Source organism: Nannobrachium achirus (assembly GCF_963921795.1).
Source record: "Nannobrachium achirus genome assembly, chromosome: 5".
Taxonomy (NCBI): Eukaryota; Metazoa; Chordata; class Actinopteri; order Myctophiformes; family Myctophidae; genus Nannobrachium; species Nannobrachium achirus.
This window is the reverse complement of record NC_137814.1, coordinates 29328316-29341653: the sequence shown is the minus strand read 5'-3', so window position 1 is coordinate 29341653 and position 13338 is coordinate 29328316. Positions and strand designations below refer to the sequence as shown.

The window sequence follows — 13338 nt, the reverse complement described above, 5'->3', positions numbered from 1 at the left end:
ACTTCACGGTTGCGTCTTACTCTTATGCAAGTGACATGGACATTTACATGGTTCCATCCCATAAAATGTTGAATTGAAAAGCCCTGTCAGGAGAGCGCACAAGAGCTCCTCAGAAGCTTAATCAACTGTTCCAAAGTTGGCTCTAAAAGACACATGGATGTCTCTTACCACTTAATACGTATGATACAATCATGCGTCATTACCGGACATCTGGTTTATTCTACCAGATTTCCGGTACACTGTAATCATTCCTGACATTCTGGCCGGCAGTTTAAAATCCTTACATGACCTTGCAAAGTAGCCTGCAAAGTAAAAATATGTCAAGTAAAATAACAAAATTATGAACTGACTGACTTGAATAATCAGCATACTGATTGCCTGACTATTGACAAGGTGAATTACTGAATGTAATATAATCAATTGAATAATTCAATGATTATTTGATCTTGTTCTCCACTCCTTTGTTCTCTCTGCTCTCCAACAGCCTGTAGGTTGTGATGGGCTGCTATATAGCAGTAAAACCCTTGACTTGTGCGGTGAATGTGGAGGGAATGGGACCTCCTGTCACCGGATTTCTGGAACATACAGGAAGGGACTCGCACAGTTAGGTAACACACACACGTACATAGAGAAACGCACGCACGCACGCAACCACGCACGCAACCACGCATGCACGCACGCACGCAACCACACACACGCACACTTCAATTGACATGAATTGAATTTGGATTGAACATTTTCTTATTTATTGAGCCCATTCACTTCTGAGTCTGCCACTTATGACTGTTCTGAAGAATATATATATATATATTTGTTGCAATGTCTTCAGCATCCTTCCTCCTCTCAACCTTTCAACAGTTACCTGGCAAAAAGTCAAAGCCGTCTCTTCTCAAAATGCACCTTCAGTGCCGTGATCTTAGTTCCATCTCTCTCAGGAAGTTGGTTAACCAAAGACTTATCTCTTTTTGATACCACAGTGCTGTTCGTTATAGAAAGGGGTAAAAAGGCTTGTATTGGTAGTGGAGGGTGTTCTTGTTTGTCAGTATAGAGGTGCAGATCCCTTTCTTTCAGGTCAGATTCTGTTCATGTTACAATCTTTTTTATATATATTCTTTATTCTCACATTGTTGGGAAAAAATATATATTATTTGATTGTACTTGACAACATTGCTTGTAAAAATAATAATTATAATCTTGCTCTTTAGCACCGAACTCCAGAGGATATCTGTTGGAACAGTTGGTTGTGTTGTCAGCCTCTGTTGGGTTTCTTCTCGTTGGTTCCATTCAGCTCCTGGATGAAGGGCAGCAGGTGCATTCTCCTCCCCGTATTCACAGTGTGTGCTCATCTGTCACCTTTAGGATATGTGTTCATCACCAACATCCCACCTGGAGCAACAGACATTCAGATCGTTGAGAGACGCAAGACTGAGAACATCCTGGGTGAGAACCTACAACCTTCTGTAAGCCCATATAACAGTTTGCACACTGGCTTTGAAACTGTACCCTTGTATTAGAAGGAGAACATTTTGGGTAAGCTAACCCAAGAGGGTTAGAATTTACCACCATCAATTAGAACCTATTATATTCAGTTTAATGTACGGTATCCATTTGTAAATCAGGAAACAATTAAACAAAACCGATGTAATGTGCAGACATTTATTTTGACTTTCAATCAAACCCTTCAGTGGTCATCAAGGTGAACCATAAGCCAATCCGAATTCTCACATTGGTTGGAAACTGTGATCATTTGATTGTACTTGACACTTTTAATGACGGCCTTGCCTGTTCTTTAGAGAACATTAACACAGAAAGTAATTTGTCCCTTTTTCTACCACTTTTTCGAGTCACGTGTTCAAATACTGGATTCTGATTGGCTAAATTCCGGAGGTTATGAGAGAACTACTGCCGCAAAGTTGTGTGTGAGGACTTGTCCGAGATCAATGAGCCTCAGTGTACATCCGGGGACTTCAGGAGGTAGTCGGAACACCTTTCCCCCAACCAACAAATGACCGTGGCAACGGTCCTATGTTCACTAACGTGCATGCTATAGTCGCCGATTTATTTGGATCCAATGCAATCCGCCAACTTTAAAGCCCCTTTTCTCTGAACCTATGCCTTTCTGGAAGCGAACAGCCTCTATTTACGGCCGGAACGGTACTTCTAACTGACGTTAGCTTAGCTGTAAGCTAGACGCATGGATTAGTATGGAGTTGGCGCCATCTGTTGGTGAGTAGAAGATGTTGTTGGTGGAACTATCTGCTGTCTCGCGGAAGTTTTATAGGCAATAATGATTGTAACTTAAGATCCTTGCAAGTTACAACTATGTGTTTTCTTTCATGTATAAGGGAAAAAGTGGTAGAAAAGCTATTTACCACTCGGGGTCGGACATTATGCTCTGATAATGTCCTGTGTTAGGGTGTTATCGGACGAGGCGAAGCCGAGTCCGATAACACATAATCTCACTCGGGGTAAATTGCTTACGTTTAGGACCTAAACCTTTTTTATTATAAACCTACCAAACCTACCAGGCAAGACCCATCATGATTTGCGATGAGGATCATGAAGTGTGGTTATGATGACTGAAGCTAGGGTGGAAATAGTGTGTTGTGTGTAAGGACTGAGGACACACAGTGTTGTGAAGACATTGTTCAAGGTTCAAGGATGGTTTATTGTCACAAACTGTATACAGTATATAAATAACATAATCAACAGGAAATAATAGTCTGAATTTAATCAAAACAGATGTAATCAGAATTCTTTGTCCAGTTCTCAAACTTTCACTATCTGTAATCTTTACTCACAATTCAAAATTGATTTTGTGTACAGCCCAAGCTCATCTGTATTCTGATTTATTCTCCTATTTAGGATGCTGCTCTACTAGCTTACATCATTTTATGCAACTTATTTACCTTACTACTAACTCATGCTTGTTTTTGGTTTTCGTTTCATTCAGCATGTGTAAACTGTGAGCTACCTTTGGGTTCCCACCTGGTCTTTGAACAACACGTGTCACTTCCTGTCTCTAGCCCTATCAGATGAAGCAGGCCATTTTTTTTTCAACGGCAACGCAGTGATCGACAACCCTCGCAACTTCCGTGTGGCGGGAACGGTGTTCAAATACCGTCGTCCGAGCAACGTGTTCTCAGAGGGGCTTGAGTACATCATTGCCCAGGGACCCACACTACAAGGCCTAAATGTCATGGTAATGCATTCATACACACTACAAGGCCTAAATGTCATGGTAATGCATTCATACACACTACAAGGCCTAAATGTCATGGTAATGCATTCATACACACACAACCATGTTGTTACAGACACAGGGAGATACAAAGAGAGAAGTCGCTGTTTATTAGATTCCTGTCCCCGGTTTGATTTATATTTTCTGAAAGGTCTTTGGAATTAATGAATACCGTACCGTACCGTACCATACCATACCATACCATACCATACCATACCATACCATACCATACCATACCATACTGTATAATACCATACCATACCATACCATACCATACCATACTGTATAATACCATACCATACCATACCATACCATACCATACCATACCATACCATACCATAACATACTGTTTAATACCAAATCATATCCACTCAGCAGAACTAGTGGAGACCTTGCATTCTTTACCAATTAAAACCCTATATTGGACTGGTTGACCGGAGTCTCTCAGGGCTCTATACTAGTGACTGTTCTGTTTTCGCTCTACATTAAATATCTTTGCTGAAAATAGCCGATCTACAAGCATCGCCACTCGACGCGCAGTGAGCTTCTAAATCTGCTGTTTTCTTTCAAGGTTTTCCATAGGATACGGATGTTAACCAATCCTTTTTTTGCATGTCCACATATAGTATTACAACCTGAACGGAAAACTCCCCCATATCACCTACGAGTACACCGTCCCTCATAACCCTGATGACATCAGCACAGCCACGGATGACATCGCCTCAGGCCCCAGCCACGCCAACAACGAGGTGGATGCCAGGGAAGGCCACGGCAGGTCGGCCAACCACAGCAACACAAAAGGGGTCGTGGCATCATCTGTCCACCCGTTACGGGTACAACTGGGAGCCATGGACCAAGGTGAAGTTGAGCTGGGTGCTGCTGTGGACCAATCCGATGTCAAGCTTCAGACACCCCACCCCCCGCCACCTCCGCCGCCAGTGGCCATGTTGGTCTACAGGCCGGCTGCCGAGGATGGTAGCGACGTGTTCAGCCACAACGATGTGGAGGAACGAGGACCTCCAGCACCAGCCAGCTACCGTGAGTGAGACATCTCTCTGTCTGTCTACTTTTCAGGCCGCGAACTCCAAAAATAATCATATTTTAACTGGGGACTCCCCCACCCTGACGGGTACTAAGAGTTACATTTTGTATAACACGGTTCTATTGTGAAAATAGCCGATCTACATGCTCACAACATCTCACCATGCAAGGCGTTGTGCGCATGTAGATCGTCTATTTTCACAATTTCTGCCTCTCATATTTGACAATTTGGCCAATGTTTAATATGTCATTTTAGAGGTATTAAAGTCCTTACATTTTCACTTTAGAAATGTGCATATAGCCTCTTTACACTTAAACCTTATGTTGGTTTGTTTACTATTGAGTGAGAAAACAATGTTGCACATTAAATTAATCATCTTGTGGGGACCCCCCAAAATAATTTGGGGACCCCCCTGGGGGGTCCCAACCCACAGGTTGAGAACCTCTGGTCTATCTGTTGGTTGATTAATTGATTGATTGATTGATTGATTGATTGATTGATTGATTGATCTAATCCGTCTTCAACCAGGGAGTGCCTCCAACTCGATTGAGAGTCAACCGTCCATGGCGTCCAGTCCAAATAACACTCACCCTTCCAAGCCCCTCCTCTTCCGCCAACCAGACCACTTCCTGGACTTCCTCTTCTCACTTCCCGCTGGTTCACCAGGCCACGCCCCCTGCGTGCCAGGCTCCTCCTCCTGCCCCGGCCCACAGCTCAACAAGTCCTCAGGTTTAGACAACACACTGCTGCTGAAAGAGTACCCAGGTAGGAAAGGCTTTGAGTTCAGATTTGACCTGATTCCATTTTTAATGTCTGTTTTAATGTCTCTTAACAAAGAGGCTGCAAAACAGCCAAATGGCACGCACATCTAAGGCCAATATAGTCTGGGTGTTGGACTAAAGAATAATGTACAAATAGAAAAATAAGAGTCCGCACACCAATTTATGCTCCCAGCCTAGGCTGGGAGCATAGTCTGATGAAGAGCCTAGGCTCTTGGTCTGATGAAGAGCCTAGGCTCTTGGTCTGATGAAGAGCCTAGGCTCGAAACGTCACCACAAGTAACTTACTCTCTGGGAGCATAAACTGGTGTGCAGACTCGTATTTCTTATGACATGCAGGCCACACATTCAGTCACAGGCCACACACTTTTCTTAAGACTTTTCTTTTGTTATCCCATTGGTCAAACTGACACAAGAAATGATCCCACAATCCCACAAAAGTTTTATTTCATTTTATTGGCTCAATATGAATTGTAAGTATTTTCTTTCTTCAGTCTTCTTTGAATGATGATATTATTATAATTTCAGTCAAAGATTTTCTTTTTCAGAGATAACTGAACACTGCCTTTTTTTCCACAAACTAAAATCATTATTACAGTATGAATTATACATATTCTCAAAATCAATGCAAATTATTCCAATTATTTAAATGCGCAGCCTCCATCAATGATCAATGATGTAGTCAAGTTTTATTAAACTATTACGTCTCTCTATTCCCAGGTAGTGTGACTCTGCAGTCATCAGCCTTCCTAGAAGACAGCTCCCCCTATGGCCTACCAGAGGGACCACAACACAACCAGACCCACAAAGATGCTGACGCTGATTCTCTAACGCACTCCTACACACACTCAGCTGCAGACACACAATCAGAAACAAACAGAGATGCACACTCAGATGTACACCCTGATATGCCCACAGTCACTGACATACACTCAAACACAGGAACACACATTGACACAAACTCAGACATGCAAACTCTCAATTTGGTACGACTCCAGCAAGTCTCTGCAGCCCAAGCTGCCAGCACAGAGAGGTAAAAGAAAACAAAACACACATTTTGGTTCTTTCTATTCCATCTGTAATCGTTACTACATTGGAACCGGTTTAGGTGATCAAACGACTTGTATTTGGCAGTATTATTATAATTTTTTAAGTCACACTGGTAGGCTTCGGAAACACAAAGGACATTGACATTTATGCGTCTCATTTTTTCTCCTTTCCTCAAGCAATGATTTCGATGTAGGTATCGACCCGGATATTAGTCTGGCAGACATGTATCGCTGGAAAGTCTCGGCTTATGCCCCATGTAGTTCAACATGTACCACAGGTATGTGCACACACACACAAAAAAAATATATATTTTTTTTTCTTAAAAAACGGCCGTCAATGACGTCAGCGACGTCAGCAAATCTGGACAGCCTGTTTTGAGAACCCGTGGGATGCTTTTAACCTCTGCCTTCCCAAAACCAGAGAAAGACACAATGGTCAGAAATGGGACTTTGTGAGGATAGAAGGTGCTAGTGGGACCCCAAAAAAAGGTTTTAAAATAGGAAAAGTGAAATTTCATTGTGTATCACCTTTAAAGTGATCCCTGGCTAATACGACAAATATGCCTTAATACATTATAATTGTCCTCTATAACTACAATGTAAAATTAAAAACATCTCAAATATTTTATTTCTTCTAGAAATAGCTAATCTTTCAGTCAATAGGGGAAATGCCTGTCGCAAGTTGATGATGTCATAAATGTTATTTGTGGTCTAATTTATGGCATGCATGTGCAAAATAAACCACAAACACATTTGAAATATTGATTTGATGCTCATATTAACCATAGGAAGTATTACGTTTGTTTTTATTTGCACATGCATTCCATAAATTCCATAGGGATAGATCACAAATTACATTTATGACATCATCAACTTGCGACAGGCATTTCCCCTATTGAGTGAAAGATTAGCTATTTCTAGAAGAAATACAATATTTAATGTGTTTTTAATTTTACATTGTAATTATAGAGGACAATTATAATGTATTAAGGCATATTTGTCGTATTAGTCAGGGATCACTTTAAGTTATCTACTGCATGTATTAACCACTTCAACTTGCTTCATTTATCAGGATCCCTCAAGTGTCTGTACTTGGCCCCCAACCTTTTCCCTCTACAACCAAATCTCTTTAGTGAGAAGAGATTTGTGATGCGTTGTGAAGCGTTGTTGTAACTTGTAGATCTGTCCGTCCATGCACAATCTATGCCAATTTATTTGGTCTGGGACAATCATTAAACCTTGATGCTGGTTCAGATGAAGCAGTAATATGGCCACATTTAGGCATAGGTTTAGTGTGGTTTAATTAATTAAATGTAGTTAAGATTAGGCACTGTCATTATGTATAGGCATGAGTTTGGTGAGGTTAAGGTTAGGGTAAGTTTCTGTGGAGGGTATTCAGAGTGTCTGGTGGTTTAATAGCATCTGGCAGCTGAATATCCACTGCCTATTTTATTTGCTTCTGGAAGTAGAGTGTGTGATTCAGCACTTTTTCCAAATGTATTTCCAAACAAGCTTTGCACTGCATGTAGCAGAAATTGTGACTTTGTGTGTGTGTGTGTGTGTGTGTGTGTGTGTGTGTGTGTGTGTGTGTGTGTGTGTGTGTGTGTGTGTGTGTGTGTGTGTGTGTGTGTGTGTGTGTGTGTGTGTGTGTGTGTGTATTTCCAGGTATCAGTGCTAGCTATGCCCTGTGTGTGCGGTATGATGGCACTGAGGTAGATGACAGTTACTGTGATTCTGTGACCAGACCTGAACCTACCCATGAGTTCTGCACCGGAAAGGAATGTCCTCCTCGGTACTACAGTCACTGGCTTTACTAAACACAGTTTAATCCTCAGTGTAATACTCAAAAGTTAATTTAATGTACACTGTAGGAAACAAACAAATTATCCTGCTAATGTACATATTTGGATGCCAAGTGCCATTTGCACTTGGCAGGAAAGTGCTGGTTATTTTTTATGATGATCACTGGGGAAATAAACAATGTTGATAATTGGACTACTTTGAGATAAAATCATCATCTAAATATCCCATAAATGCACTCTTTATCTATTAACCCCCTCCCTACAGAGAGTGTGTGCTTACTCTTGAGGCTAAGAACGTGGAGCCACCATTTGTATTCTTTATACTGGTGGTGGGACAGTGAACTAGAAATCACTGAAGCAGTAATACGCTACAATGAAAATCACATAGGGGGGAATGAATGCATAAGAGAACGGTGTAACAGAATGTGTTACATCTCAGACTGACGGACCAATTGGTTGGAGTCATCTCCACAATTAAAAGGGATTAGTGAGATGTGATGCAAGGAAGTCATATTTGCTGACTCATCCCGGTACGTAGAACCTCTGCCAATTTGGTCTCAGACTCAGAGGTGTACAAACTAACCCTTGCTAAATTTGAACACTGTATTGCTTCAGGTGGGAGACCAGTGGCTGGAGCGAGTGCTCTCGAACCTGTGGCGAGGGTTTCCAGTATCGCACAGTGCGCTGCTGGAAGATGCTGTCACCTGGTCTGGACTCCTCTGTCTACGATTTACTTTGTCTGTCACATGACTTGCACAAGCCAGCCAATAGGAAGGCCTGCCTTGGACAGAGCTGTGGACCGCAGTGGGAGGTCTCTGATTGGTCGGAGGTAAGTAAGGATGGTACCCTATAGGGGGTTTCTGATTGGTTAGTGATAATTCAGCGAGAACAGTTTTCATATTTGAGCACATGTTGCTGATGCTGATTTAAGTAATTGTCTGTGTTCACGTGTGTTTTAGTGTTCCGCTCGTTGTGGGTCTCGAGGCGTACGGACTCGCGAAGTTCGTTGCTCTATGGAAACCAGGCTGTGTAACGATTCCTCTCGACCAGTAGAAAGTCAGGAATGTGAAGGCCCGCCCTGCGACAGACGATGGACAGTTTCTGATTGGGGACCTGTGAGTTTTAAACACAATCACGTAACACAGGTTACTTTTGGCTCAGAATCAAGTTATTGTCAAGCATGAGGGTGATACGAGGAATTTACTTTGGAATGTGGTGCAGTGACAAGTCAACACAAACAACATTAACAACTAATGCAAGGCTATCAACAAGGCACTGAACATATGGAACTCACATTCGTGCTACACATTTTTATACGATGATTTTTAGCATTTTTGAGAATTTGATTACAATCCAAGACACACATTAGTGCCTTGTGACATTGTGGCATTTAAAACACACACACACACACACACACACACACACACACACACACACACACACACACACACACACACACACACACACACACACACACACACACACACACACACACACACCTTGACAGACAATAGACAGTTTATTGTAGAAATACAACATAGGCATACATATATACACAATATACAAGTCAAACCACTGTGACTAAATGAGTATGAACTGACAGTGGACTTAAATTTGACCCCAGGTCAGGTTGTCATATCAAATTCAATTTCAGTCCATATATCCAATCTATCGACGTTTTCTACATTCTGTTGCTAGAAGAATGTGTGTAGTTTCACAGTACAATCAGTCTTCTTACAATCTGTCTCTTTCAATATCTAAATGATACAACAAGTATGATTCTGCTGAATGAAGAAAACACAAAATTGTCATTTATTTCTATCTGGCAATTTCTTCTTTGTGGTATGCGTGTGTGTGTGTGTGTGTGTGTGTGTGTGTGTGTGTGTGTGTGTGTGTGTGTGTGTGTGTGTGTGTGTGTGTGTGTGTGTGTGTGTGTGTCAGTGTTCAGGTGTGTGTGGGGAGGGCAGGATGGTCCGTACGGTGGCATGTCGGTCATCGGGCGGGGTGGTGATGTCAGAGGAGCAGTGTGACCAATCGCTGCGTCCGCTGGCCGTGTATCCATGTGGTGACAGAGATTGCGCCCCCCATTGGGTGGAACAGGAATGGCAACAGGTACACAGGACAGCATACAGAAATATACACATACAGTAACAAACACCTACACACTAGGGCATTCACGAATAGTGATTTTTAGTATTCGAATTATTCAACCTCAAAGTATTCGAATAATCGAATATTCGACAGGACTGGCCAAACTGTCAAATATTAAGTAAGCAAGAGGCGAACATTGTGAAAATAGCGGATCTACATGCTCACAACACCTCGCAACGCTTGTGCTATTTTCACAATATTTATCTGCGGAACCGAGTCACATAATACCTACAATTCCAAGTGCTTGTCAGGGTGGTTGTACCCAGTTCAAATATGTTTATTTTGGACGTCACGGCCTAAAAAGGTTCGAGAACCCCTGGTATAGAGCATTAACAAATTCATCCACCAGGGGCATTGACAACTCATTCTTATGACTTCCTATCTAGCCAAGCTTTATAAACTATGTATTAAAAAAAAAAAAAAAAAAGAAGAAAAGCGAATATTCGACTTCGGTGAACAATGTCGAATAGTGATTTTTTGATATTCGAATATTCAAATATTCTAATATTCGGTGAATGCCGTACTACACACACACACACACACACACACACACACACACACACACACACACATTTGGTAAAATTAATGTGAAGTGTGTGTGTGTGTGTGTGTGTGTGTGTGTGTGTGTGTGTGTGTGTGTGTGTGTGTGTGTGTGTGTGTGCGTGCGTGCGTGCGTGCGTGCGTGTGTGTGTGTGTCTCAGTGTAACGCTACATGTGGTCGAGGGACGCGTCAGCGTCAGGTAGTGTGTGCGGGTTTGGAAGGAGGTGTGTTCAAAGAGTTCCCTGACAGTAGCTGTGACCCCGCCCACAAGCCTGAGACAAGCTCCGCCTGCTTCCAAAGACCTTGCTCCAAATGGTTCACCACGTCCTGGTCACAGGTAACTCTCAAGTTGTTCTCAATATCTTGAATGGGTCAGGGGCGTCACAAGGGGGGAAAAGTGGGACTGAGTTACTAGGGCCCAAGGTGGAGGGGCCTTAATTATTTTATACTTTAGGTGTAGCTTGTAGATCTGCTATTTTTGAAAAGTCATGAAAATGTGTGCAAATCTTTGAATATATGTATTTTTTTAAGCGAACATATAAATAAAATAAATAAATAAATATTTTGAGATGGGGGTCCATGGCCAAATACATATAATTTTGGGGGTTCTTCACATGAAAAAGTTTGAGCACCACTGACATAGAAACATAGGTTTTTCAAAAATAATTGAAGAATTTGAAATATTCAAAAACACAAATTTTCACGATTTTTCAAAAATAGCTGATCTACAAGCTCACAGCGTGGCTCTCGGTGCCCTGCTGTGAGCTTGTATATCTGCTATTTTTCGATAGTTAAAGTACCCAGGGCCCAGAATTTGGTGCGACACCCCTGCTTGAATGGATAAATAAAGGTTAGATAAGTATGAAATAAAGTCTGTCTTCCTCTCCTCTCCACTTCAGTGCAGTAAGACGTGTGGCAGTGGTGTTCGTGTTCGAGAGGTGAAGTGTTACCAGGGAGAGGAGCTTATCACGAGAGGACACAGCTGCGACTCTACCCTAAAACCAGAAGCCAGACAAAGCTGTGAAGTCCAGAGCTGCCCTACTGAGCCACCAGGTAGTTAAGGCTCTGCCACTCTGCAAGCATCACATGCACACATTGTTTACAACAGCTGCAGCCACGCTGGAGGCGTCAAGTAGACACACCAAAACCTGTTGATGCGTCTTTCAGAGCTGTTCTATTTTGGTGTTGACGCTGGCACAGACTAGAGAGAAGGAAAACAGAGAGAGAGAGAGAGAGAGAGAGAGAGAGAGAGAGAGAGAGAGAGAGAGAGAGAGAGAGAGAGAGAGAGAGAGAGTTTGTGTGTGTGTGTGTGTGTGTGTGTGTGTGTGTGTGTGTGTGTGTGTGTGTGTGTGTGTTTCTCCTTGTTTAATTCTGGTCACTCCAAACTCATTGATTAGCAGGTGAAATTCTCCCTGCTCTAGATGTGATCTCAGGATCAGATGGTCACAGTGTTTAATTTTGGTTTCCTTTTTATGGTAAAGAGGCTTTGAATTCACACAACAGGGAAACTCTAAAAGCAATGCAATTTTTAAGTGTAGTGTTATGTTTGATTCATGTAACTGCAGCATCTGTGGTGGCCCGCATACATGGGAGGCCTGAGTGCATGACCTTTGCCACAGTATAAACTAGAAACGGTGCCGAGTACAGGTCTCCACCAGGTCAGGTATGTTATTGTGGCCTCCTGGTGGTGCTACAATACAACAATGTGAAAAGTGAGCCATGTTTTCTTTGGCCTTTCACAGTGATTGGATGCTGCATGTATGATTTGAGGCTTTTTGTGCAAAAAATTAATTTAGCAAAGTTGACCTGCTGGTGGCGCTATAACAGGCCAATGTGAAAAGGGTGGCATTTGTACCTTGAGCTAGTAGGAATGTGCAGAATTTCTCACAAGCTGCGTTCATGATTTGAGGCATTTTGTTCAAGTCGGACCAATCCCGCAAAATTCCGCCTCATGTTGGCGCTAGAACAGGGTCACGTGAAAAATATGGGACAGAGGTTCTGAATTGGCCTCCAGGGAGTGTGTGTGCACAGTTTGGCAGCGACCAGGATTACGGTGCCGGGATTAGCTGGTAACAGACGGACGGACGGACACACACACACGGACACATGGACGGACAGACGGACGGACTGACAGGGGCGAAGACAGTCTCCCCATGCCTTTGGCTGGTGGAGACAATGATTGGAGGCTCACTCCACACCGACTGTAATAAGTGTTAAACAACCTGATTCCCTCTGCACCATCAAAACACCACGAACCAGGCTTTTAGGTGTCTGTGTTGTATTCTCAATTACTCTTTGTGTGTGTGTCTCAGTGCCAGCTCCAGCCCCAGTGGCATCAGCAGCAGTAGAAGACTCCTGTCAAGACAAGCCGACAGCCAACTGTGCCTTAGTGCTGAAGGTCAAACTGTGTTCCCACTGGTACTACAGAAAGGCCTGCTGCCAGTCCTGCAAGGCCCCAAGACCATGAGCTGACAACCACAACCTCTAACCCTAATCTCACCTCCCCCTACCACTGGTACAGAGGGTCAAATGCTTTCCCCGACCCTTCACCTCTAACCCAGTAGCCATTTACACCCTACTGGAGTTAACAGTCAAATCCTTCCCATTTCTATCCTACTTATGAAGGAATCACTGAAGGTTTAAAATGTTATCAGACCTCTCATTGTCACAGCTTTAAAAATGACCATTCCTGTGGTGTTGCATGTTCAGACCAATGACCATGAGTCATGTTAT

General features: G+C 42.7%; 1 protein-coding gene across 1 annotated transcript in view; it reads left to right on the top strand.

The window, feature by feature from the left end:
• LOC308284979 (ADAMTS-like protein 2) overlaps positions 1-13072 on the top strand; it is a gene marked incomplete at both ends in the record, with an annotated part of 23057 nt that extends 9985 nt beyond the window's left edge. The window contains 14 exons of the mRNA XM_080725700.1: positions 485-608; positions 1360-1440; positions 3027-3202; positions 3868-4279; positions 4905-5048; positions 5783-6095; positions 6289-6389; positions 7777-7903; positions 8529-8742; positions 8873-9028; positions 9855-10025; positions 10766-10942; positions 11505-11658; positions 12918-13072. Of these exons, the coding sequence (XP_080581826.1) occupies positions 485-608; positions 1360-1440; positions 3027-3202; positions 3868-4279; positions 4905-5048; positions 5783-6095; positions 6289-6389; positions 7777-7903; positions 8529-8742; positions 8873-9028; positions 9855-10025; positions 10766-10942; positions 11505-11658; positions 12918-13072 (2505 nt within the window). The remainder of the gene's footprint in view (positions 1-484; positions 609-1359; positions 1441-3026; positions 3203-3867; positions 4280-4904; positions 5049-5782; positions 6096-6288; positions 6390-7776; positions 7904-8528; positions 8743-8872; positions 9029-9854; positions 10026-10765; positions 10943-11504; positions 11659-12917) is intronic.
• Positions 13073-13338: the final 266 nt, after the last annotated feature.